The sequence below is a fragment of the Sinocyclocheilus grahami genome, unplaced genomic scaffold (assembly GCF_001515645.1).
Source record: "Sinocyclocheilus grahami isolate Dianchi unplaced genomic scaffold, SAMN03320097.WGS_v1.1 scaffold83.1, whole genome shotgun sequence".
Taxonomy (NCBI): Eukaryota; Metazoa; Chordata; class Actinopteri; order Cypriniformes; family Cyprinidae; genus Sinocyclocheilus; species Sinocyclocheilus grahami.
In genome coordinates this window covers 913,409-941,361 of record NW_015505262.1, presented here as the reverse complement: position 1 = coordinate 941,361, position 27,953 = coordinate 913,409, and the positions used below count along the sequence as shown (strand labels likewise).

General features: G+C 37.8%; 1 protein-coding gene across 1 annotated transcript in view; it reads right to left on the bottom strand.

The window, feature by feature from the left end:
• Positions 1-27,953, bottom strand: part of LOC107586520 (kinesin-like protein KIF1B) — an 80,130-nt gene that overhangs the window by 23,163 nt on the left and 29,014 nt on the right. Inside the window, exons 6-24 of the mRNA XM_016273924.1 lie at positions 27,589-27,767; positions 26,375-26,486; positions 25,227-25,304; positions 24,885-24,950; positions 24,465-24,540; positions 23,918-23,996; positions 23,640-23,782; positions 19,698-19,831; positions 17,231-17,310; positions 16,865-16,940; positions 15,580-15,659; positions 15,043-15,149; positions 14,765-14,848; positions 14,132-14,312; positions 13,520-13,592; positions 3,195-3,297; positions 2,652-2,800; positions 1,809-1,981; positions 1,380-1,520 (exon numbers count right to left, since the gene is read on the bottom strand). Coding sequence (XP_016129410.1) covers positions 1,380-1,520; positions 1,809-1,981; positions 2,652-2,800; positions 3,195-3,297; positions 13,520-13,592; positions 14,132-14,312; positions 14,765-14,848; positions 15,043-15,149; positions 15,580-15,659; positions 16,865-16,940; positions 17,231-17,310; positions 19,698-19,831; positions 23,640-23,782; positions 23,918-23,996; positions 24,465-24,540; positions 24,885-24,950; positions 25,227-25,304; positions 26,375-26,486; positions 27,589-27,767 — 2,114 coding nt within the window. The remainder of the gene's footprint in view (positions 1-1,379; positions 1,521-1,808; positions 1,982-2,651; positions 2,801-3,194; positions 3,298-13,519; positions 13,593-14,131; positions 14,313-14,764; positions 14,849-15,042; positions 15,150-15,579; positions 15,660-16,864; positions 16,941-17,230; positions 17,311-19,697; positions 19,832-23,639; positions 23,783-23,917; positions 23,997-24,464; positions 24,541-24,884; positions 24,951-25,226; positions 25,305-26,374; positions 26,487-27,588; positions 27,768-27,953) is intronic.

Below are 27,953 nucleotides of genomic sequence, written 5' to 3'. Positions count from 1 at the left end.
GAGGATGTCATATGGTCAGATGAAACCAAAATATAACTTTTTGGTAAAAACTCAACTTGTCGTGTTTGGAGGAGAAGGAATGCTGAGTTGCATCCAAAGAACACCATACCTACTGTGAAGCATGGGGGTGGAAATATCATGCTTTGGGGCTGTTTTTCTGCAAAGGGACCAGGATGACTGATCTGTGTAAACGAAAGAATGAATGGGGCCATGTATCGTGAGATTTTGAGTGAAAACCTCCTTCCATCAGCAAGGGCATTGAAGATGAAACGTGGCTGGGTCTTTCAGCATGACAATGATCCCAAACACACCGCCCGGGCAACGAATGAGTGGCTTCGTAAGAAGCATTTCAAGGTCCTGGAGTGGCCTAGCCAGTCTCCAGATCTCAACCCCATAGAAAATCTTTGGAGGGAGTTGAAAATCCGTGTTGCCCAGCGACAGCCCCAAAACATTACTGCTCTAGAGGAGATCTGCATGGAGGAATGGGCCAAAATACCAGCAACAGTGTGTGAAAACCTTGTGAAGACTAACAGAAAACGTTTGACCTCTGTCATTGCCAACAAAGGGTATATAACAAAGTATTGAGATGAAATTTTGTTATTGACCAAATACTTATTTTCCACCATAATTTGCCAATAAATTCTTTAAAAATCCTACAATGTGATTTTCTGGATTTTTTTTTCTCATTTTGTCTCTCATAGTTGAGGTATACCTATGATGAAAATTACAGGCCTCTCTCATCTTTTTAAGTGGGAGAACTTGCACAATTGGTGGCTGACTAAATACTTTTTTGCCCCACTGTATATAATACAGACAATAATGAATTGCATTTTTTACTCTATTAAGGCAATAAGTTTTTATATTTTAACAAGACATCATAGAAACGGTTCTAATCTTGTTTATTGAAATAAAACATGGAAAAAAGATTAAAAAAACAAAAATCCCCAAAATTTTAATAATAATGTGGATAATGTGCACAGAGGAACAAAAAAAAACAATCTGCATATGAAATGAATGTTTAAAATAAAGACAAATGGATAAAAACATTGCATTCAAAAAATCTACATCAGCATACAGCAAAATACAAGCACAGAAAAATTTGGGAAAACAATGCAAAACAAATAAACAAAAAAAATCATGTGAATAAAGAAGGTGATTTGAATATACAGAGAAAAATAACTGTGTAAATGATTAAACAAAGATGTCGTGAATGATTTATGGGCTCCCTCTGAGAGCAGCTCTTTACAAACGAATATAACAAATTCTCACAGAATTACACCTAATTTCACAGTATTTAAAACCACAGGACATAATGATTTCTGTTTAACATGCTCAATCATTTCTCAAGTCATATGAACATGTTTACGTGATTAGCATACCTCCCAACCAACTTGAACCAATGGAAGCGGTCATAGAACGGGTCACTGCCGGTCAAAGCACCCTCCCCATCCTCACTCGGATTGGACGAGGCCATCTCGCCTGCACGGTCGTACATCTCTCGCATCTGGTCCAGCCTCTGCCTGTAAGAACATGACAAGTCAAGTCACATTTCTGATCACACATCGCAAACAATCAACGTTGAAACAAGTTTTGTGTGAAGTCGTGCAAATTTTCTGTCATAAATGTCACCATTAGAAAAAATTACAGCTGACAAAAAGCACTTTAAACACCATTTAAAGTAAAAATAAAAATAGCACATTTTAAATAGAGCTTTGGGATCTCTAAAAGGATTGTTCCAAATAATAATTGCACAAAAAATAAGAGCAAAACTCTGTAGATCACAGTCTGGTTGGCAGGCTGAGGCTTACTTGAGCTTCTCCAGGGACCAATAGTGAGTGGCTCCGTTCTTCAAGTCCTGAACCTCCACAGCCACCACCGTTCGAGGGAAAGGCCTAGTGTCATGCTCTTTCTCTGGAGGCAGCAGCTCCGGGGGCAGTGGAGAGTAGAGTGTGTCCGTGAGTAAGACAAACTGGAACTGGACCTACAAATAGATCATGTAAATGAGACATAAGGGCATAAACAAGGATGAATGATGTGAGCTGATGACTAATAGATTGTAGGTTCAGACATTTTTGGAAACTGAAGTAATGTATCAAAGCTGAATACAGCAGAAGATTTCCACACTCTAACGAAAAACAAATTAAATATTTCCTCTTGCCCCAATCAAGCTATAAATACAAAGTAAGAGCGCATGATAAATCAGAATAGAAATGTTTCTATCTCAAGGCTCCACAGCAAGGGTTATACACATATGAACTGAAAGTGGCATAAACAAGTATAAGAGAAGCAAGTGACCGAAAATGAACTGATGAAACTGTTCGTGTATGCTTTTTTTTTTTACTTTAATGAGACAACTGTTGAAAGCTGACAGATGGGTAATGAGTAAAGCAACGGGGATCTGTCTGACAATATGTAAATACAGCAGAACTTACTGGTAAACTGCCATCACAATGAAAAGCTCAGCCATACACTTTTACATCATGTTGTGGCACAGTGGCAGTAAAAAAAAACTGACCTGTCTGTTTTAGAGGCCATTCACACATATATAAAACATGCACAAGACCGTCCTTTTAGGCCTTTTTTCAGGGTTTCACACTGGGTGAAGTTAAAAACAGTTCAATGTTTAGATGCCTGACAAATATTTGCTGTACCTTTTTCTTGAGCTCCACACTGATGGCATTGGCTTCTTTGAGGTATACAGCATTGCCCCACAGCTGGTCTCTGAGGGAGGTGAACTGGTGGTATCTCCACTTCCTGAAAGCCCACTGGGCCAGCTCATACTCATGCTGGGTCCAGGGCACTGCAACAATACAGGAACAACAGTCAAACATGGCACGGCAGTGATATACTGTAGATGGTTGTGATTTTGCCAAGCAGGATGTTCTTATTGTTCCTAGAACAACATTCAATCAAACAGACTCTAGGGTCTGAGAGGTGTAGAGGCTTATCGGACTATTATCTATGTTCCTCTGATTGTTGGGGTAGTTTTGGTTGGGTTGAGGTTATGGATAGGGTTTGGACAGGAATGTGATTCAAACCATGTTGATTTAGGAACATGTCCTACATGTCCCAGTACACTGCACATAAAAAATCTTTAGAAATAGGTTTCATTTCATGCCATAGGGTAGCTTAACAACCACAAATATTAGATTCTGATCCTGACTATTTTGATTTTAGCATTTAAAATACACTACCTTCATCCTCCTCCTCTTCTTCTTCCTCTTCATCTGGGGTCTCTGCAGCCAGTGAGCGAGTCTCCACCTGTTTCTGCAGCTCTTGCAGTTTACTCTCATATACCTTTGAGAAGGTTTGATGAAGAGAGACAACAATCATATCAGCACGATAAACACTCACTGAACCTTAGAGATAAAGCTTCAGAAGGATGGTTACACTGTAGCTTTAGTAATGGTGTGCCATTTGGCTAGTTCAAGATGACAGAATAATAATTATACTTCTTAAATTTCTTTAATGACTTAGACTGAAGTTAAACTAAACAGCACTAATTTTGCACACAGAACTAGACAATAAAGATAATGTTGCTCTGCAGCTTCTAGGGTTGCTAGGGCATTGTGAGGTGGCTCAAGCAGAAAAAGCTCACCTCCAAGTTTCTTATCCCTAGATATGTTGCAAATCCATCCTTACATAAGTCTGTGATTGCATAACACAAAAGCTGTAGGATCAGCTACATGCTTAAGTTCAATACCTTAGATTTGAGCAGGTAGAACAGACTGTGCACCATAAAAATAGTAATTTTTTTGTGCGATTTCACAAAAAATGTGGTCCTATGTAATATTTTCCTGACATTTAAACACAATTCAGTTGTCCAACATAGTTTTATAACAAATGAGAATGTTCTGTCTGTAAATGCAATGTCAAAACAACTGTAAATCCCCTTATACAAGATGGGATGGCAGAGGATCCCCAAATCCAGGTGTGAAAACTTGTTGCATCTTTCCCAAAAAGACTCATGGCTGTATTAGATCAAAAGGGTGCTTCTACTAAATACTGAGCAAAGGGTCTGAATACTTAGGACCATGTGATATTTCAGTTTTTCTTTTTTAATAAATCTGCAAAAATGTCAACGATTCTGTGTTTTTCTGTCAATATGGGGTGCTGTGTGTACATTAATGAGGAAAAAAAATTAACTTAAATGATTTTAGCAAATGGCTGCAATATAACAAAGAGTGAAAAATTTAAGGGGGTCTGAATACTTTCCGTACCCACTGTAAGTGCTCTGGATTTGAAGTCAAACTCCTTTTATATTTAACTTCAAACTTATACCACAACACTGACTAATGGCTGACTGCTGTCATGCGTCCTAAGAGCTCTAATATGATGAAATGATCATGCTACTAATCTACTAATACACATTTTTAAATTCTTTAAATGTGATTGCTATTAAGTATATGTATATGCTATTAAGTAGACATTTAAGTATCGACAATCGATAAAGACATTTGGCTCAGTGTCAACAGTCAGTACATTTGTGACCTGGACCACAAAACCAGGGTAATAAGAGAAGCAAGTGTCAAAATTTAGATTTTTACATCATCTGAAAGCTGAATAAATAAGCTCTCCATTGATGTATGGTTTGTTAGGATAGGACAATATTTGGCTGAGATACAACTATTTAAAAAATCTGGAATCTTTGAGTTTGATATCTTAAATCTGGTTTGAGTCTCGGTACCGGCAGGGACTGTAGGTGGGGGGAGTGAATGACCAGCGCACTCTTCCCCCTTCAATACCACGAGTGAGGTGAGACCCTTGAGCAAGACACCAAACCCCCAACTGCTGTGTGTTTGTGTTCATTGTGCGCACACTTGGATGGGTTAAATGTAGAGCACAAATTCCGAGTATGGGACACCATACTTGGCTACACGTCACGTCATGTCACATCACTTTCACGTTTTTTCACTTTCAAACTTGTCCATTTTATTTCAGTCATTGTTTAAAACTTTGATATATATTTAGCACAGTTCAATGTAATAGCAATATTAGTAAACCATCAACACATCTTTGAGCATTAAAGATCATATGTTGCACAAAAACGCCCCCCTAAACAACACATTATAATACAGGGCCTTTTGGAGGCACTTGATATCATTGCATATAGATAAACACTGAACAGAAAAGTTCCCTTTAAAAAGGGTAAAAATACATTGTTTGTTTGACTTTATACATTTCCTTAGCTCCTCTTGTGGTAGTTAAGAGTAGCTGGCAGCACCGTGCATTAATGTTAGCATAATATTCTTTATTGGAGCAGGGAAATGGCATGTCTAGATAACAGTTCAAAATAAAGATTATCGAGGAGTGACTTATACTTTCATTTTTGTGCAGCACTAAAAGGTGAAGTGTGTAATTTCTACTGCACTAAACAGATTTTAAAAAAATAACGACCTGTCAACATTTGGGTCCCAAAATACGGGAGACGGGGTGGGGTGCTTTGGGTTGGGGCGAGGCAAAAGTATTATTATATTAATTTAAACAATTATTATCAAACAATTACTTAAACTGTGTTGTGTATATCAAACTGCGTGTTTTCTGCGTAAAAATAAGGGTCTTTGGCTTTGGACTAAAACAAAAAGCAGAAGGAATTATTGAAAAATGCAAATTCATTCTCTTCATTCTTTCGCTTTACACCAGGAATATAGCCATTTCCTCGATAACTGCAGTAAACAAAGCAGCGCAGCACCTGATTTTGCAACTTGCAGTGCTCACATTTAATCAGTGTTGGGCAATTTACTCTGAAAATATAATAAAATTACTGATTACTCCTTTTAAAAGTAATCACATTACTGTTCTGATTACTTTATTTCAAAAGTAATTAGTAACGTTACTTTTTTCTCCATGAAATCCCAGCATACACACTACCTATAAATATTCGTTATTAAAGCATCAACATTCACAAAACACTTTTTATTATTTTTAACTAAAGCAAGTGGCTGCTGCGTGCATGGTTTGGCATGGCAGAATGCCAGCAAAGAGCACTGTTCAGACATCTCAGTTCATTGCAATCTCACAAATCTCTGTTATAACACAATAAATAAGCATAATGAATCTTTCATAATGTCTACAATTTGTGTGTTATAATGAGAGGATTCGAGAGCAAGCAAATTTCAGCACTGCATTGCTCAACGCTGCAAACACGTGTTATAGCCTAAATAGAAACTCTGCATACGCTTGCACCTGTTAATCGTTTATATTAGTTCATGTTGCTTTTGTGCAATAGATGAATATACATTTTTTTTGTTCTAGATATTTTATGTTGATATTTCTATTTTGCTGGAGTCCCGTGAATCATTTTATTCTATTCTGTTGAGGAAGTACAGACGTTCCTCTCGTTGATAGCAGAGGAGCGGATCCAGTGAGAGCTTGATGGAGTGACGCGGAATGAAAACGTTTTTCAGGAGGCGCGGCAATAGATGGCGCAACTATAACGACATGTGAATAATCCCGTCCACTCTAAAGCGGTACTGAACTGCAGTGGAAACGCAAACCGAGCCGTGCCATGCCGTACCGTACTGAGCCGTGCCGAGCCGAGTCTTACCACGCAGTGGAAAAGCGCCATAATCAACTGGCACTTGACTCGACAGTGCGTGTGCTACATCCTTTTTACAATCTAGATTATAAAACACTGCACTCTGTCAGCAATGTAACGCGGCAGTAACGTATAGAGACCACGGCTTGTAACTGTACTCTAATTACTATTTTGAAAATTATAACGCGTTAAATTACTCCGTTACCAAAAAAGTAATCAAATTACAGTAACGCGTTACTAAGTAATGCGTTACTGCCCAACACTATTTAATCAATTAAAAACCATAGCCTTTTGAAGTGTAAGCTATGTCTCAATAAATGATTTTAGCAAATGGCTGCAATATAACAAAGAGTGAAAAATTTAAGGGGGTCTGAATACTTTCCGTACCCACTGTATATTTGCTTTTTTCACCGGAGCACCAACTGAGTCTTCTCCTCCCATCCCATTTCTACCAGTGATCCTTTCCTTCCTGCGGTAGTCATCACTGTGTAGGTTGCCGAGTTGAGGGGACAAATGGGTTGAAATTTGTATGTGTCGATTGTGTGACAAGGATGCGTTTCATACAAGATCTGGCAACTGGGCAACCTTAGAATTTGTTGACGTGATTATTCATTTAATGAGGTTTGGACCACACAAATTACGGGAGTTTTACCGGAGGCGAATGTAGCAAACATATAAAACACCCAGTGGGATTTTTTTACAGAAAGATAAAAAATACGGGAGAATCCCGGGAAAAACGTGAGGGTTGACCGGTATGATAATAATTTCGAACACTCCCCCAATCTGTCATTCGACAGAAATAGAGACAGCCCGCCACCAAACTGACATCACTGGTTGAGTCACTTGTCACAAATTACGCATTTCACCTTTAAACTAGAGTCCTGCTTCTTTATTTATCCGGTTTCTTGATTTCACCTTTTTTAAGGGAAAGTAATTGTGTTTTATGCACATATGCATTACTATACCAAAACCCAGGGGTTTCAATAGAAATAAGGCAGCATTTCTGGCAACAAAAGCATTCAAGTTCTTCATTCATATGAAGCAATGCTAAAGCATGGACTTTTGGCCTATTTGGCTAACACTTAGCCATGGAGATGACATGAAGAGGATTTCAGAACATGTGCTTTGGTAATACGCAGCTGGTAGCGGGTAGCATAATTATATCAAGGCTTAAACAGGGAAATCACAGTGGCTTAAGTGTAAGGACGTACAACTACATTAACCCTACGTGAACAATTACGGTGTTAAAAGGAAAAAGCTGTGGTAAATTTAATCAAGTACTCAGTGGCATTACTTATACAGGCTGTGAATTTATGTGAGACTAAAGGAGAAAATAAAACGCAGTGCAGTATATACCCGTCCAGCAAATTTGATTTGGCTTTTAAGGGTTTTTCCTACCCTAAAAACATGCTACAACTTTCAAAATGAGCCTTGGAAACCATGGAAACAGCCCTGTTAGAGGTCCTTTCCATCAGACGTCTCTGGTGTTTTTTGTGGGCTCGCTTGCCACACAGCGGACACCCGAAAATAAATGCAATTCTAATCATGTTAAGATTTAGGAAAAAAGTGTTCTAGAACGCTGTCTCCACCCCGTGGGAACAGTCTGTCCCCCCTATTGAGGATCAGAGTGCAGCAGACAGTTTAGAGGAACAAAAGATGCAAAGCACGCTTTGAAGCAGTTCTTTTACTGCGCTTCACAAAAAACATTGCCTCTTTGGATATGGATGTTTAGTGCAGAGTGGTTTGTACTCAAAATGAGGCAGAACCAAACTTAAAAACAAAGAGGCAGTTATTTTGATGAAAAAGAAACTTCTTACCTAATTTAGAGGTGGTGTCTTTATCTTTCACATTAAAAGACTAAAGCAAATTCTGTAAAAATCATTCTGTTTCTTCATATATTGCTATTACTTATTTTTAAGCGCCAAGTACAAGGAGATAAATGCAATGTTAATGACACATTAGTGAGTCAAAAAGGCACTTAAAAACTTTAAAACACTCCTTCACAATCCTTTACTCATCTACATAAGGCAGCTAGAGAAAGGCCTTTGCTGCCACCTTTCATATTCAAACTATTTAATGGGGAATACCAACTCAAGGACCCAAAACTTAATGAAATAAAACAATTTGCATAAAATGTAACAGTAAAAATGTCATTTGCATCTCTGACATGCGTTTTGAAACATTCAAGAATATAAAAGTTTGGCTATTAACCTTCCAGCATTTACTGGACATATCACCCATGCATCTTGAATGCACAAATATGACTGAATTGAAGATTCAGAAACTCAAAATTCAAGTAATGGTTCAAGGTTCTCTCACTGGACAGTATGAAATGTTGCAGTGTAGTGGTTATGTATTCAATTCTTAGATCTATTCAGACTGTCAAGACCAGCAGCAAAACAAAGGTAAACTGAGGCAAATCAGTGTAAAGTACTTTGCAATTCCATGATGGCATCTCAAAAATATACTAAAGTTTTAAAAAAGTTAATACTACAGTCAAGAACTAAAGGGTGTCTCTCTCAAAACTCATATTTCCCAGTACTTTATTGCAAAAAAAATGCTTATTTTATGAATCAAGGTTCAAGAACACTATTTTGAGATCTTCTTGTAGTTTGGACACCTTTAACCAACACACTTATTGCTAGCCTTTTTACCCATATGCATAACTATCATGGATTGAGGATCAAATTGTTGATGCAAGGTGCTAATGTGATATTTTCCAGGCAGATCATTGCAATTTGAATCTACAAATGACAACAATAACCTTCAATTGCTTAAAACAAGTGTCACATAACAGTTTGACTTGATAGGGACAAGCTGTCCAATGCTGTGATGAGTCTGTGATGTGTGATTTTTAGTGTCAACTAGTTCTGTACATGAACCTATGCCCTGCTTCCAATGTCACACTGTGGTTTCTCGACTGCCCTTCAAATTGGGGGAAGACATTTGCCTACGCATACGGGGTGGCGTGTAAAAATAGTTGTGGTGGCTCGGCTGCTGATTGGGTGGGTACTGCTGGTAGTTGTTGATGGCATCAATATTGTAATGGTAGAGCTGTTGAGTTGGATGCTGTTGTTGTGGATAATGATGCTGGTTTTGGTTGTAGCGTGGCTGGTAAAAGGCCTGTTGGGGATGAGGGGGCTTCCTGTTCCCAGAATTGAGGGACTCTGTAGAGTCAGAGGCTCGCTGACTGCTGTTGAAGGAGTTACTTCGGCCTCGTTCATGGAGTTTGTGGCTTTGATTGTGTCTATGGCCCTGCTCTAAATCTTTGCTTCTACGCTGACCGATGGGACTAGGAAGAGTAGGGTATGTGTGAACGATGGGCACCACTTGTTCTCTGGGCTCTGCAGCTTCCCCTTTGCAGTCTTCCTCTTCCTGAACCGCTTCTTTGGGAACTTTCAACTCAATCACCTGTTCATCTGTGATGATTATATGAGTGCCAGGGGTCCAGGAGTTGCGATGTTTGGGGTTACTCTTGAAGGGGAAGCGCAGCTTGCGGTCTTCAGGTGGGATGAAGCGGTGAGGTCCGTTTTGCCTCCGGAGCTGCTTGGAAATCTCCTGTTGCTGGAGGTTCTTGAGGCGTACCTGCTCTTGTTGCATCCACCGCATATGTCCACGTCGTAACGCAGAATCATCATCCATCATCTTAGACGCCTGCTCATCTGACTGTTCACCGTTGGGTTTCTCCTCAGGAGCTTTACCCTCACTGGAACTGCGGGCTCTCATGGGTGCACTGCGAGCGTTTTTCTCCTGGGACTCGTTGGAAATTAGTGGAATCACTTGCTCCATCTTCAACATCTTATTCCGAAGAGCTCTAATCTCTTCGTCCTTCGTGTTGTTCTGCTTTTTCACCTCTTGCAGGATGTCTTCCAGTTTGTCAATGTGCACTTTTAGGTCATCCATGTCAGTTATACCTCGACCGTTGGTTATGACATCTTCGATTCGTTCATCACCAACCCCTACAGTGTCCCAGACGTCTCGAGCCACCGCTCTCCAAGAATCTCGTTCATTTGGGTCTTTCTTGTTGTAGGTGGCACAAAGCTCTTTAATTTTTACTATGGCCAGAGCCTCAATCTCTTGACGGGTGTGATGGAAATCATTCAGAGCCACCTCGTAGCAAATTTCTTTGACTGCCTGGATCTTCAGATCAGAGATAGTCACCCATTTGGAGTCCTTTGTAAGGCGACGACGTTGAGGGATCTGGTACATTTTGACAGGCTCCCGTCTTTTACCGCTGCTGGGTAAACCACACTTTTTGACTATGGTTTGGAGCTTGCTGGGAGGAAGTTTCTCCCGAAGTGAAGTGATGAGTCTCCAGCTCTCCTCACACGACCTCTTATCAGAGTCGTCACCACTATCAGAGTCTCCATCCTTGAGAGAACAAAACAGGAAACAAACCAAAGAGTGCGAAAAACAAAATGGGAAAATTAAAATGGGATATCGAAATCAAAAGGAATGCTTCTGTAAAGAATGGACAGTGTTGTGATATGCAAAATGGGAACAGCTAAATGAGATGATGCTTTGCTAAAATTAGATTATAATGAAAGCAGAAGCACTGGCTACTGGTTTGTTTACGATAAAAGTTAACCTTCAATCTATACATGTACATTTCTGAAGTATTTGTATTATGACTATAAACATCAGATACACAGGATTTCCCAATTACATATGTGAAACTTTCTAGAGATTTTCAAAAATGTTGGGGAATCAATACAACATTAAATGCAGAAAAACGTACAAATCGATCCATTAAGCTGAGAAAAAATGTCAACCTGCTTGACAATTTCTAACTACCTGCAGGAAAAGACTGCAAGTTGACCACTGATATGAAAATTTTAGAGAGGATTATTTACTTGCAGATGCATTTTTGACAATACTCAAGCTTTCTAAACATGGTGATGCTGTTTTTTAGATTTACAGTGGGTAGATATAAATTCAAATCACCGTTATTCCCAAGTTGCATATCACTATAAAAGTAAACGCAAGGCATGACTTTCATGATTATGAGAAAAATGTCAACAAAAAGGGGATACATGTTGCTCGATCTACTGTTATTGTTGTTGCGCTGGTTTCTTTTTTGTCAAGTTTATATTCATGACATCCTCTTCAATTAGAGCTCTTGAAAATTGCACCCCAAACATGCTTCAGTGGCATGCAACAAAGCCTGACGAGTTTTGCTTCATTCCCCCACTTGAAGTCCTTGATAGAGAAGATTTGGTTTTAGAGTTCTTCTAGCTCTAGAAGTGGGTTAGACTTTTGCGTGTTTATTACAGGTCAGTACAGAGAAGAAAAAAAGAGACAGGACAGGCTTGAAGGAGGTTAAAAGCATCGATTTCATCCACTACAGTTAAGAGGTTAGTTGAGAGAAAATGCAGTTTCTCATTTTCCAGGTCAAGTAAAACAAGGACAATGCAAAAAAATCACAGTCAAATAACAAAGGAGACAGCTGGTGACCATGTAATCGTGGCTGTGTAATCAGTGCAGTGTGCGATATTGGTGTCGTTCTGTGTATGAGATTATATGAATGAGACCATCGACGCATTGGAGAGCTTGTCATCATTAAGACCCCCAGCATGGATAGCTGTGTTATAGCATGCTCTCTGTGCCTGGCCAGACACAGATGTGTAGAACTCAAGGCTACAGATGTCAATGAGAAACCACATTGTCACTAGCCTTCATCAACTACAGCAGAAATCTTGGGTTATGGCAACAATGCATTGGAAATATCAGCAATTGCATTGAGAACACCAACAAACTCAGATGAAACGAAATCTATCTGGGTAAATCAAATGCTGACTCAAGCTTGACCAGCTTATCAACACTGCTCAGCAACAAATACTAAATGAGGTACTAAGTACCTTGTAAATTAATCTGTTAAACATGCTACAAAAACAAATCATGCAAAAGCAGCATACAGAATAAACCAAAGAAAAGACCTCCAATTAAAATTAAAGACCCCATGAAAAATGGTGTCGGCGTAGTTTGATGTCAACTCTACGATGTAAAAGACCTCCAAATATAATGATTTTTGCAAAAGTAAGAATTTTAATAAATATTTGCAAAGACCCATTTATACTGTGTGAAAAAATATTAAAATTAAGTGTCATATTATGAAGTTAAAATGAAACAACTGACTCGTATATGGTAACCTCTAAAGCAAAAAACTTTTATATCATATAAAATATCATATACATTTTTTACTATATCAAATTAAGTTGACGATGGATCTTTTTTGTCTACTCCCACAATATTACATAAAAATATATAACCCTGAAGAATGATATTTAATTGAATTCAAATCCTTTTTTTATATTCACATTAAAACATTTAATAAATATTTTAAGTTAAATTACAGTTCTAAAACATACAATTGTCAAATAATTTATTTTCTCTTAAAAAAGCTCCCAATTTGATGTCATGGAGTCTTTAACTGGTACATGGCAAACCAATGCCTTACACAACAATGGATTTCATAAAAACACAGATTACTAATTATAAGCCGAATTGTTGCTGATGCTGTTTTGAAAAGTTACATCTCAAATCTATGAGAGAGAAGTGAAAATTTGAATAAGAAATTCTCACTAATTCTTGCTGTATCAAACTGAATATGTATATCAGTCCATTTCAGCGATGGGCCATCTGCTATCTCAATCCAGACAGAGTGGATTCAGTTACCATGCAAAGAGGTTCAGCCATGCACTGGGAAAAGTGTTTCTCTCTCACACACATACAGACACACAAAAGTCTCAAGTTGTCAGAGCTAATAGTGCAGAATTAGTGCTGGTTGGACTTCAGGAGAGCAAGTAGAAAACTAGGGGCCCGTTTTACTCAGTTCATCAAATGGCACATCTCTCCCCTCAGCCTAAAGAAAGTTGCTAACAAAATCTGGAAGGACAATTAAGGTCTAACTGAAACTAAAGAACAAGGTCCTCTTATAAACAACAGAAAAAAACAAGAATTATCAAAGAGATTCAGCCTTACCAGTCTCTGTTGCTCAAGCAGCTGGTCCGCTTCTTCCTTCTCTTTTTTGTACAGGATCTCCATTTCTGTAAGCCTGATATAATACAGTGCGAGACCACTGCATCAAAAAGCTGCTCTTTCTTACAACTCCCTGCATTTCCTTTCCGCAACATAATCCTAAAAATCCTTCTTACAATAATCCAATTCATATGTGCTCACATTCCATACCAAGAGCTTAAACTTCATAAAATGTAGATTTTGTCTTCGGTAGCTGCTGGGTGGCCCCAGCTATGGTTGGCTATCCAACCCTAAACTATGTATTAACTGTAATCCACACTTCCTTTGAAAGAATTTTGCGAGTTTGAATACAAGTTAAGCTCTACCGACAGCATATATGACAGCATATATATAGTATTATGTCAGTTACCACAGAAAATAATTGACATCCTTAATTTAAAAATAAATTATATTTACAGTAAGACAATAAATGTTCAAATGCATGTACATGTATGTGTTAACCAGAAACCAGTGTAAACATTTACTATTACTTGCCTGAGTCAAAACCATATAATTCTTGTAGTGATCATGGAGTTGTCGTTTAATAAAATCTGATGATTTTTAGGGCTTTCGTACCTCTTCTCCATCTCTTGCTTCATGTCGATACCCTGTTTCTCCAGAAGTTCTCTTTGGGCGAAGGTCCAGTCTACTGGCTCTACAGGGGTCTCTGCTGATGGTGTCTTCTCACGCTCAGCGCGAGCCTGCTCAGGGTGGTTAAACCGGAACACGTGGTTCTTTCCCATGATAATGCGGTTACCTGAGGAATCAACAGGTTTGTACACACTGGAACAACATAATGGCCTATCAATGTATTGTCCAACTTGAATATGCAAGGCTTGTGATGTCAGCCATTTTCGGTTCTTGTAGCTATACAAAGTCCATTATGCTGCCTGATTCATTTGTTCAGGCATTTGTTCATTGACATTTATCACATTAATGCATTATCGTAATCATAAACACACTGGTCTGTAGCACAAATAGTTTTAATGTTTAATGCATTTTGTTATTCTTCTAGTTAATTACCTACAGAGGCTAATGAGGCACATTCACAGGAAATAGCTTACATTCGCATTGAAAACTAAAGTGAATAGTTCCCAGATTAAAATGTTTCATTTGTTTTTTGTTTTTTTCTACAGTACAATCAACCACATTAAACCAGAGCTTAAAAACTGCATAAATGAAATGTGCAGGCAGCTGTCAGTGAGTCACCTGAGCGCAGTTGGACTGCAGAAGTCACACGTTTTCCATTCACATATGTTTCAGATCCCTCACATGGCTCCAACATGACAATCACTGCACAGACAGAAGACAATTCACTACCTCCAGCAGAAAAGCATAATAACAAATGCTCATTGAGTAAAAGTGTAAAGAACAAAGAAATAATCTTTGACAGAAATTGTTCATTTGCACTGATTTATAAGCGTTTAACAGCCGAGACGTGAACCGAACACAGTTAAACTGATCTAAAGATGTAAGTGAGCTCTAACCATCTCCGTTGGCACTCCTCTCACTGCGGAAGATACAGTGCTCCTCTTTGATGTGCGCTCCACTTAGAACAATATCCTGTCTTCTTTCTGCATCTGCTTGGCCCACCCTGTCAAAACAAAGACATTTATTTTAATTAGCACAGAGATATTCTGACATCCACATCACAGAAACATAACCAAGCATAATGCAACAAGTTTTTAGTGACAAGCCAATTTTCTCACAGCAAACATAAAACTGTTACATGATGTGACACGAGAATTACAGCCAGTCATATTTTATGTTTAATGAACATTGTGAGGAACAGGATTTTGGAACAATGAAAATTAGTCTGTAAGTTGAACATTGCCCATAATAAGAAGTCTATTTTAATTGGCGAAGTAGACAAATTCAGGACAGAAAAATCCTTACATCAAAGCAGTAAACAACATCATGTCCTTTGTAGGACCCTTGACTGGTTGGATATGTAGCAATCATAAGATGCCTCAGTGCAACATACAGACAAGAGATTTCTGACAGTTCTGGAAGTGATTTCATACCTTGTTATTCCATCTTTGATATAATAAAGCAGACATTCTGACATCAAAGGATCCTCATTCAAGTTCACCAGGTGAGGGGTCTGTAGGGAAACAGGGTCAATGATAATGTTAGACAAGTCAGACAAAAGTGACTAATGTCACTACAGCGCCAGTTGCATTCAAGGGCCAATTAAAAGGTGAAATAATGAGGTTAAATGCCATTTCAATGATTTATAATGACTCACAGTAAGCCATTAAATGTGGCTTCTTCAGCGGCTGATAATGCACTACATTAGCCTCTATCAACTAAATAACTAGAAACTACTGCACATCATAATCTACTAATATACCACCAACCTTTTTGGGTGAAAACACCCCATTAAAGTCAGTATAGAGTTCACAGGGCCTTTCAACGTAAAGCTATTTGACAGTCAAAATGACAGAGAGATGTCAGAGAAAAAAAGGAGAGAAATTGAATGAAAGCATGAATAAGCAGGCAAATAAAAAAATTTAATGACAGGGAGGAGATGCCTTGTTTTAGAGGCAGGCTAACTGTGTTGATGTGTTTCAGGGCAGAACACTAAAAAGACAATGCAATTATGGTAAAAGTACTTTCTGGCACACAATGGGCCTTGTTTTGCAAGCAAAAGCATCAGTCCCTGATGTTTCCAGCTACCCTGTAGTTATAAATATATTACACTTATTTTTATTCTGTTACAAATCTGTACAAATACAATACAAATCTGTTGTAAAAGGTGTCTTTACATGTTGACATATAAACATCCAGTCAGACATTAAATCAACTAATAATTCCAAAAGGCAAAAACTTTTTGTACTATTTATTAAAAGAACTGATTGATCAGACTCATGAGTCTCATTCGTTTTTGAATCTGTCAAAATCGGTCACGTTGCATGTCGATGCAGGAAACACTATAGCACACTGATGGTGATGTACATTAATCTGTTCATAAAATTTAATTAAATGTGATGTGTGAAAATGTTACTATTCAGTAATACACAACTATGGTTTGCTACATGAACTATTTTTGAAAAAAAATTCTACAAACCTGATTAGAAGAATAAACACTAAAGTCCTCAATAGACAGTGACGTTGGTCTATCAGGACCAATCTAATAGGATTCCATTGCAAGAGGCAAGCAAAACAAAAGATAAAAGAAAAAAAGGAATGGAAGAATAATGATGATGGATGATGAAATACGAAGAAAGAAAGGCCCAGACATGAGGAGGTGGTGACTGGTGCAGACAGTAATGGTGATTAATGAAGAGGAGTTTACATGTGTTGTACCTTTTTAGGAGAGAAGACACCCAGGGTTCCCCCATCCTCCCGTATGGCCACTCCCATCTCTGCCAGCAGTGCCTCTCTGAGGGGAGGGAAGGAAAACATCAGGCTCATGCTGAATGACAGTACATTCAACACCTTTTTATGAACAGTTTGCACTAAAGACATCTGGAAAATATTTCTTGAATATTTGAATGTGCATGTTAGTGTTGAGGTCAGTGTGTTATGTGCGATTTGACAGCTGCTTAAGTCTGGTACTGACTGGCACCAGCTGAGCATGCAGGCACATAGCAGACACTCCTCATGGGCATTATGGGTATGGGCACAGAGACAATAGGAAGGAAGCCAGATGGCACCTAAACCCTCACTGACCTCTCCATACGGATGGCCTCAGTCTTCCTCAGCTTCTCCTCCCAGGTCTCATTCAGCTCGGCTATGATCTTCTCTGACTCCTGCAGGATGGCAGACAAAGAGGGTCAGCATATTTCAAAGGATAATTTGGAAAAATATGCTTTGAGGTATAAAACATGGCCTGAAATGGCTAAATATTGCTGGCACGATAAAATGTATATAGATATAGTAGACTATATATATAATTTACACTAGCTTACACTGCTCACCAAGGTTGATTTATTTGATCAAAAATACAGTAAAAAAAAAAAAATATTGTGAAATATTATTCCAATTTTAAAGAATTGGTTATGGTTTCAAGTCCGTGTGCAATGGGACAACTGCCTGATGTGGGGTCAAGAGCAGTAAACACAGTTAAATATGGGAAGCCCAACACAAATTTTCCTCTATTGTATCTGGCCCTTATTGTCCCTGGCCAGGAGGAAGACCAGAACCATCTGGCCTAAGGGACAGGAAGCTCCCCCTAGATCCTTCCTAAAGGGTTAACACCCCTGCCATCTGTTCATGCAGAAAGTAACACTGTGGCTTCTTTAAACCTGTAAGTTGATCCTTCTGACAAACCCAGATAACTACAGAGGACAGAGGACTATACATATACACTACTAGTTTGGAATAATTGTATACGGGAATACAGGGAAATATTATTACAATTTAAAGTAATTTAATTTTGTTTTAATATATTTTAAAATATATATATATTTATTCCTGTAATGGTAAAGCAGCAGTCATTACTTCAGTTTTCAGTGTCACACGGTCCTTCAGAAATTACTTTTCAAAAACATTTTAAAAATCCTAATTATTCCAAACTATTGATCAGTAAGTAATGGATTGTAAGCAGGGCAATCACAGATGACATGTAGTGACTGGTTTGCATGTGAATCACACAGGACAAACTGACATCGATCTGATTATGTTATTGATTAAGGTCAATGCTCTCACATTTTATTATACATCCATATGTTTTGTTGATACAAAAGAACAGGTCTATTTCTGTCTGATTTTCTGCCGAACTGCGTCAGAGGCTGACGTCACTGGTGTGAGCCACTTGCCGTAACCATGGAAACTAATGCCTGGAAGCTCTAGCCACGTACATTTTTTTCTCTCTCTTTTCGTCCTTTACCATCTCACACATTTACAGAGAATCTCAGTGAAGACATTAATGGCTGTGTGTTGAGTTATTTTGAGGGGACAGCAAATTTACACTGTTATACAAGCTGTACACTCACTACTTTACATTGTAGCAAAGTGTCATTTCTTCAGTGTTGTCACATGAAAAGATATAATAAAATATTTACAAAAATATGAGAGGTGTACTCACTTCTGTGAGATACTGTATATATATATTTTTTTTATTTTTATTTTTTTGTGCAAATATGACTTATTCTGAACCAATATTCTTATCAGTTTTCTATCAGCTGTGACATATACATCTGAATGTTTTTTATATTTAATCCAAGGGCATTTTTTACCTTTATAGAGGGCATTTTCCCCCTAACCTCATTAATACTTCATCTTTCATTTCAAATTCTTACATTTAATCTATAAACTCAATTATAATAATGTGATTATTGTTATCTATACGTTATCAAATTAAACATTTACACTGACAAGCATATACAAACAAGAAAAGATGGTGGAAATTATACTTTTAAACTAAATTAAAATGCCAGTAGGTGCCAGTAGTGAGCGTTTATTGAGTGAGTCACTGAGTTGTTCATTTAAGCGATTCGTTCAAACGGCTGATTCATCAAATGTTTATACATGGGCTAATGAAACTTTGACTCAACCGATTCGCTCAGAACACGGAATCATTCAGCAATGAATCGGCTGGTTGCTGTGAGATGCGCAGTGGTTTGGCCTAAAAGTGACCTAATATTATTGTACTTGCTTATTGAACGGTTTATTGAACTATTAAACAGTCATAATGGTGAAAACGTTGTGTGACGTTGCCTAACTAACTGTACTTAAACATAAAAGTAATATTTATTTAAACATTTAACTTTTTAAATAAAACTTGGTATTAACAACCCAGAAATTTCACTGGTATCAACTAATGAAATTTCGTTATGACAATGTCATAATGCTCATAGGTGTTCACAGACAGCTGATATATCAGATATCATTCATTTAGACACAATCTGTCAGAACGAAAGCATAACAGCACAGATGAAGTCCTTGAAATACTCTCAGGTTGCCATAGTGATCCAGAGTAGAGTATACATATGTATGAGAACATGCAAATCACTACCAGTAGAACATTTTGAATGTAAAAGGTCAGCAGGTGCCTGAAGCACCTCCATTAGCTTCTTACACATTGTTAGCTAATTAGTTTTGATTAATTCAAGAGGAAACCTCTGTGACGCCATGAAATGGTTTTTCATTTAAGCCCTTGACTCTTCTTTTGTTTGGAAAATGCTTGTCTGTGTACCTTCAGCCTCTCGATGGCTTCTTCTCCGCCCGGCGTGGACATGATGCGCTCCTGGATGCTTGAGACGGACTGGAGCCCTGCCTGGCTGCACAGAGAGCCTGAAGATGGAGAGGCTGTCAGGCAGCTCATAGGTGCTGTGGAGAAATGGCCAGGCCGTTGGTTCTCTGAGGCAAGCAAGTAGCTATGCTTATTGTTGTGTATATCTTTCAGGTCTGAGTCACAGAGGAGAGACAGGCGATGCAAGGAGGAAGAAGCGAAAGTGGTGGAGACAGAAATGTGAGAGAGTACAGGAGACAGAAAGAAAGAAAAAGGACAAAGAGAAGGAAAGGCCAATGTAAGACACACAGTTTTACAACAACAGGATTACAACAAACACGCCAGTCAGACAGTCTGATACAGTTTTCACCTCAAGTCGTTCTATATGAACACATTTCTATCCCCTATACTTTAAAAATCCTATTCATAAATCACCTTTGTTGTCCAGCAATAACATCCTTAAAACAAGCTTATTAAAACATGTTTTGGGGAATGTATCTAAATTTAATTGTATTTTGTCTTGTTCCATTGTCAATTCTTTAACCGTAAATCTCACTAAATATAGCTTAAATGAGCAAATGAAAAACATGATGGACCAAGACAAATACACTTAAATTCTTTTTTTTTTTGTCTTGTTGAATATTATATTTTATTTGGAAATGCATAAGATTATAGAAATAAACTGATGCAGTTTCATGTTGACATGATACAGTCTCAGAAATTTAGTCTTAATATATACAATTTTGCTTCTTCGGTAAGTTTGTCTTGTTTTAAAAATATTAATTTCAACTACAGTATTTTGAAATTTAGTAATTTTTAAAACACTGTATACAATATTAATGTGGATAATATTTTGTACAATTTTGCTTCTTAGTTAAATTTGCCTTGTTTTAAGCATATTAATTTAACAACAGTATACAATATTTTTGAAACTGTCATTTTAAAAATGTTAATATCTGGATGTTAATATTTTATACAATTTTGCTTCTTAGGTCAGTTTAACTAATTATTATTTAAAGAATATAAAATATTTGCATAATTTTTTTTAACTAATATTTTTACTTGAAAATAGTTTACTTGAAAGGTACTAATTAAGAACAGGATTTTTTGAAGTACGCACTTATTATGACAATAAATGGCATCGTTTTTTAATAGTAGCATGCTATAAATATGCATCATATTTAATAAATTATGTAATGTTCAACGACATGTGACTTATAAACAGTGCAGTCGATCTTACAAGCACTTTTAAATGTGATAAATTACTTCTTGCGATGTGATAAATCAATTGGACTTGATTCTGTCCTGGGTGAAAACTGACATCACTTCTCAGATGTGAAAGAAGAGATGTGGGGTGGAGGGATTGCATAAAGGTCACAAACCAGGAGAGGGAGGCTTGGCGGACTGGAAGAGCAGTATGATAACATGCTGCAGATACAAGCTATAAAACGTCTTTTCCACGAAGCACATCGCTTTTAAATCATGATGCTGTCAATGTTTGGCTGCCACAAATCTCTTCAAAACATCTTTCTGGTACAGCCACGGTGACTAGGAGGGGACTGTGCTTACAAAACCTCTCCCAGGGAGCTTTATCGCAGTTCATTCGAGCTTTCTGCTGCATATTCACTCTATTGGATTTTTCCCCCACTTCATTTATCTGAAAAGACTCTCCTGAAGCAACTAGGCCAACATGGCGGCATAGCAGCACTGCATTACATTACTGTTCATGCGTTCAGATGATGCGATTGAGGCCGCTAGCACACAGACCATGGCAAGCAATTCGGTCAAGTTAAAATGTTTGCTTTCCCAGCGCCATATGGTTGTAGCGGTAGAAAGCACAGTGTGCGTTCGTCTCTCTGCACATATCAAGAACTCCCAGACAGATAGAAAACCAAATAGCCACCTGAGCTCTGATTCCGTTCTGCAGCTTTTAAAAAGGTATGAGCTTGTGTAAGAGGATATGAAGAACAGGGAAGGAAAAAGGATTCAGAGGCACTTGGACAAAGGCAGCTACCTATTCTTACACTAACACTGCAACTGCTATTCTGCGAATGTAAGAAAACATGCACCTTTTGCCCGATAGATCATTGTTTTAACCTCGTTAATAGTGTGACCTGAAATGAACAGTTAAATGACACAATAAAACCTCACTAGGCAGAAAAAAAAGAGGAAGATTCAATTAAAGGACAATAACAGTTAAATGACAAAATATAATCAGATTTAAAAGAGTGATATATTAAAGGGATAGTACACCTAAAAATGATCATCATTTATTGTTGTCATTCCAAACAGTATAACTTTCATTTAAGCCATACGACTATATTTTAAGTCAGTAGCTTTGTGTAATGAACAAACCAAATGGAGAACCAAATGGAACAAGACTAAATCTATTCATTATTTATTTTTTTATTTCATTTGAAAATTTGTCAGATTATGGCCATAAAAAGGGTAGCAATGCCATTTCATGTCGATTTTCAATTCAAGACACATTCTCAAAAAAGACATGTTACTATTAAACTACCATTAATTTTGACAATGCATACTGTGTATGCATGTGTATATTAATATTATATAAAAATCTGCTTCTTAACCAAATTGACATTCAGCAGAATGTCATACAACAGATTTTTTTGAAGAAGTCCAAAACTGATTTTCTTCCTTTAATTGCAAATAACATTTTCTTAAAGGTTTGTCCATTTATGTTACTTTTATGACATATATTATACTGTATTTTGGCATTTTAAAAGTATAAACTACCTTTCCTTGTATGGAATTGAAGCTAGGACATTCTTGTGAAAGATTTAATGATAACAAAATGTTCATTTCGGGGTGAACTATCCCTTTAAGTGCTTCCAGATGCAGTCTATCAGCTCTATCGTGCTGTGGCGTGGGGTTGGGCTTAGGCTTATTTGAAGAAAAGCCTGCCATTAAGACTGCACCATGCCAGACATAAAGCATAAAGCCTGCCAGTGGCAATCTAACCCATCCAATCCATCTCATATTTATCTGTTGTATGCCTGGGATTCCTTGTAGTAAAAAAAAAAACGGAGGCATGCAAAGCTGACACGTTTGTATTCCAGAAGCGATGAAAAGGCTACTGGTAACAAAAGGGGAGAGCGAGAGGATGCGGCCCCGTCAAGCTTATACACACATTTGCTTCCACTTCCAAGGTAATCATCACCCATTGGCTTGACTGAAGGGAAGCAGGAAGAACAGGAGAAGGTTGAGAGGTCAGAGTAGAGAGGACTAGTAGAGGAATGACTGACTGAGGCAGTTAGATTTGACTAGACAAAACACTGTGAGGACAAACATGAGATGGAAACACTTAACTTGTTAAACTGGACATGTTGTAACAAGATTTGCATTTTGGAAAACAATATTGTAATTTCTAACCATCATATCCCTAATCTCCATCGCATGTTGATGAAATGGTTAAACGAAGATGTAAAAGGAACAACATAAAGACAATGTATCCAAGGTAATCATCACCCATTGGCTTGACTGAAGGGAAGCAGGAAGAACAGGAGAAGGTTGAGAGGTCAGAGTAGAGAGGACTAGTAGAGGAATGACTGACTGAGGCAGTTAGATTTGACTAGACAAAACACTGAGGACAAACATGAGATGGAAACACTTGACTTGTTAAACTGGACATGTTGTAACAAGATTTGCATTTTGGAAAACAATATTGTAATTTCTAACCATCATATCCCTAATCTCCATCGCATGTTGATGAAATGGTTAAACGAAGATGTAAAAGGAACAACATGAAGACAATGTAGGCTGGGCAAGACTGCAGCATTGGAGCTGAAGAATTTGCCACTTGTGAGCACAGTAGGTGACCTCCTAAATGCCTGGCAATTGGCATGTATAGAAGAAGCCATTGGGGGGCGCTGTGCCTCGACTTACTGTCCAGAATGTCCCCAAGCCCCTGGGCATGGAGCAGCTCCTTTAGACGCGTCACCTCGTCCTTCAGCTCCCGCACCAGTTTGGCATTGGGGTCCTCGTTGATGACAGCGTTGCATTTGATTTGCTTGGCTCTGTCTGCATATCTGTGAATGAGCAAACAATGACAATGATCCAAATAGCCATTGATATCACGAGAGTCCCCTTATCACAATCAAGACCATCTAAGAATTGAAGTCACGCTGATTAATGGGAAGTGCGAGTAGGATGTGAATTCTTACCTGAGTGTGCCGAGAGTTTCATCATAGTTAATGTCAGCAGGACTCAGGGCAGCCACCATAGCTGTCCTTGAGTTCCCTCCTGGTGAACAAGCACAATTATGCAAACAATTAGAAACACTAAGTAATGCAAATTCTTTTGACTGGAGTATTGATCTAAGACAGGCCAATGAGTTTAAAGGATGCACCTTCCACAGACCATTAAAAAAAACACAAGTGTAATTTTCTGTTTGATTATTCAAATTAGTTTTACATGGTTAAAATTAATTTTAAATGGTAAATCTCTGCAATATTTTCATTTAATAGCTACTGGTTGGCATTGTATGAAAACATTTTATTTCAATCAATGAATATATTTTATATAAAACTGAATATACTTTAAATTAAATTTTTAAAAAATTATATTTTTGTTTTAAACAATGAAGCGGGAGAAATATTAATTTAATAGTCCAATCACATTACACAGAGAATTGTTGGATTATTTTGAAATACGGTCTATTCTAGTTTAGTAGATAAAATATTTATAATCATTATGGATCATCGTCCATACCTAAATTCTCTCTGAGCAGCCATGTCAACACGGAGTCTCGGTAAGGAATGAAGTCTGTCTTCTTTTTCTTCTTGCTCTGTTTCAAAACAGCCGGTAAAACATGTTGGAATATAGCATGTAAATACAGCTACAGCTGTAATAATAATCAAGGGAATTCAGGAAGTGACTTGATGTATGAGATATTAAGACTGGAATAAGACACACTTTAAGACAAAAGGTTACATGGATAAAGGTTGATAGGCATAGATAGAGACTGTTTAGTGGTTAGTGACCATACACCGGGAAAGATTACCTTGCTGGTACAGTTATCCTGGGTAGGGAAGCATTGTCAGGAGAGAGACAGACAGCACACAGTTATAGTACTGAAGACATGCAGGCAAACAGACAGAGAGAGACACAGGTATTATGAATAATACTCACCACCTCAGCCAGCGCTGAAATAACCTTTCCTAGTGTAGTTAGAGATTTATTGATGTTTGCTCCCTCCTAAGAAGCACAAACAGGTGGGGTAAAAATTAATAGTCAGATTTTTGATTATATCAAATTTAATACATTTCAGCTTAAAATATGTTTGTAGTCAAAACAAACAAAACCTTAGAGGAATAAAAATAGCTGTGATGCATATTTTTGTTTGAGTGTTTTATGTTCAGTCATGCATGCCACATTCTCAGAATATTTGCAGTGTGTGGAGGAGACTGCAGTCACTTTTACATATGGCAGGTGGTTGTGGCGTTCTAGAGAGGCTGTAAAATTAGTCTGTACCTTCAGTCTGGTTCCTTTGGCCCCTGTTGAGTCAGCACGCTCACTTCCTGCCAGATCCACCAGGCTGATTTTGCTGACCTGAAACCATACGCAGAAACACTTTCAGACTGATTAACACACACTAAAAAAAGACACAAAGGAAATCTCTTCAGTAAGGCATACTACGTACGTGGGAGTGTTTTTTCTTCTCAAGTCTATTAGGAATACAATCATATACATATTTTTGATATAGTGACAGCCAAATGAATTGTTCTGATGATTCAATCGAACTGATTCAGAAAGCTCTTGTAAATCCTGCGTTGCATTAATCATTCAACTAGTTCAAATAGTTCATTCATCCAATAATTTTAGGGCACTTGGAAAATCACTGGTGTATGCATGCAAAACTAATTGTGCTAAAGGATGCTTGGGTTATCTTTTCATTTTGTCGTGCTTGAGTTTGGGCCAGCGGTGCCGCTGCCAAACTGGATGAGTAATATTACAGCGAGGGCTGAGGCGAGTCCTGTGTAGTGAATGTAATGTAGTAGCTCTGTACAATAGCCATTGTGTCCGTGGACCTCATAGAGCGGTCTTTGTGTCCGCAGCAATTACACAATGAGCCCCACAAACACACATATACATATTTTTGATATAGTGACAGCCAAATGAATTGTTCTGATGATTCAATCGAACTGATTCAGAAAGCTCTTGTAAATCCTGCGTTGCATTAATCATTCAACTAGTTCAAATAGTTCATTCATCCAATAATTTTAGGGCACTTGGAAAATCACTGGTGTATGCATGCAAAACTAATTGTGCTAAAGGATGCTTGGGTTATCTTTTCATTTTGTCGTGCTTGAGTTTGGGCCAGTGGTGCCGCTGCCAAACTGGATGAGTAATATTAGAGCGAGGGCTGAGGCGAGTCCTGTGTAGTGAATGTAATGTAGTAGCTCTGTACAATAGCCATTGTGTCCGTGGACCTCATAGAGCGGTCTTTGTGTCCGCAGCAATTACACAATGAGCCCCACAAACACCGGATGAGTGGGACAGGTCTCTTTCTCTTGGTTTTCCTTTCTACTTGGTACAGTATTTGCTGACTTTGGGTTGCAGGACGAATCTGAGCTCTGTGAAATGTCATAATGGCTGTGGATGTGTGTAAAATATCTAACCTTCTCTGTGGACAGGTCTGTCTCGCTGTCATACTTCCTCTGCGTGAAAACAATAGTGAAGACCGCGTGAGAGCGGCTGCTTGTCTCATTCATGTTGGTGGCGGCAACAGTTCTGAGGATACAGAGAGCAAAATGAGTGTCATAGGTATCACATACATATAATTATTTGAGTAAAGCAAATTTATAATTAAGTAATGTAAATCAATGGATATTATATAATGTAATAGTATTTTCTTACATTTCTTGACCTTATATTTAACATCTGTGTAAAGCTGAATACTATAAAAAAAACTAGGGTCTTTAAACTAGGGTCAACCCTGAACTCAAAGTAATTTTGTGAAGAATAAATAAAATATAAAATAAATAAAACTATGCATAACAAAAATACAAGAATAAAGATTGAACCCTGATGAGAAATAAATAAATAAATGAAATTATGCATTAAACTAAAAATAGTATTTTGTGAATAAATAAATAAATGAAACATGAATAATAATAATAAACAATAAATGAAAATCTGCACTAATAAACAAAACATTCCGTAACAGTTAACAGTTGAAATTCAGTTAAATCTTCCATTGTCCCTCTCACATTAAAAGTACAATTAAAACATCAAGAATGATTATTTGAATGGCTTTACAATGTAAGAATCAGAACAAGAAATTTATATAAATACATTAATATGGTATTATATGCTATTTTAGGGCAGTCCTTTTCTCTTTATCCACCAATAATCTCTTTATTGGCCTGAAAAAGGTTGAAAGGCTGCTTAGGAAGTTCATAGACAGCTCTAGATGCTTATCACCAGAGTGTGAGAGAATAATCCTGGAAAACGCTAGTAAGTGCAGTAATAAGACATCAACACAGCTCATGTGCTGGATATGGCCCTGGGTGGGATGCTCTCGAGAGAAGCAGGCTTTACACGTCACATTCTCCACAAATAAACCCTGGGAATCAGTATGGGAGGATTAGAAGCGTGTTACTCCTTCCCAAGAGTCGCATTTTTACACGACTATCAGTCCGAGCATCACTGGACGAAACTCAATAACACTTTTCCATTTCCCACTTGACAAAAAGTCAAACCACTATCCTTCAAAACCGACATCCAAAGTGAAAAAAACTTAAATACCTGAGTTTGAATGTTCTACATTGCCCACACAAATGAGCAACTTATAAGTCATATCAACTTACAACAACTTTTTTCTCCCTCTCACCTGGCTTTGTTACCAGCATCCATGAGGTCAGCTATGTCTGTGTAAGACGTGACGGCCAGTTTCGAGAGGTCTTCAACATACGGCCCAAGTAGAGGATGTTCCCTGACACGCAGGTTTCCTTTATTCTTAGGGTTTAGCAGGTCCCTCACCCGCTCACAGTATATCTCCATATAAGCCACCTACAATGAGCATATAAAAATCAGATATAACTTGAGATATATATAACCTTAGAATACATAACCTGAGATGAAAGTGTATATATATATTTTTTTAAATCTATTCCACATGTTGTCAAAAATATTTACAGCATATTTAACAAACAAAAAAAGTTTGTTTGGGCTCTGAACAAACGCATCACCCCCCCC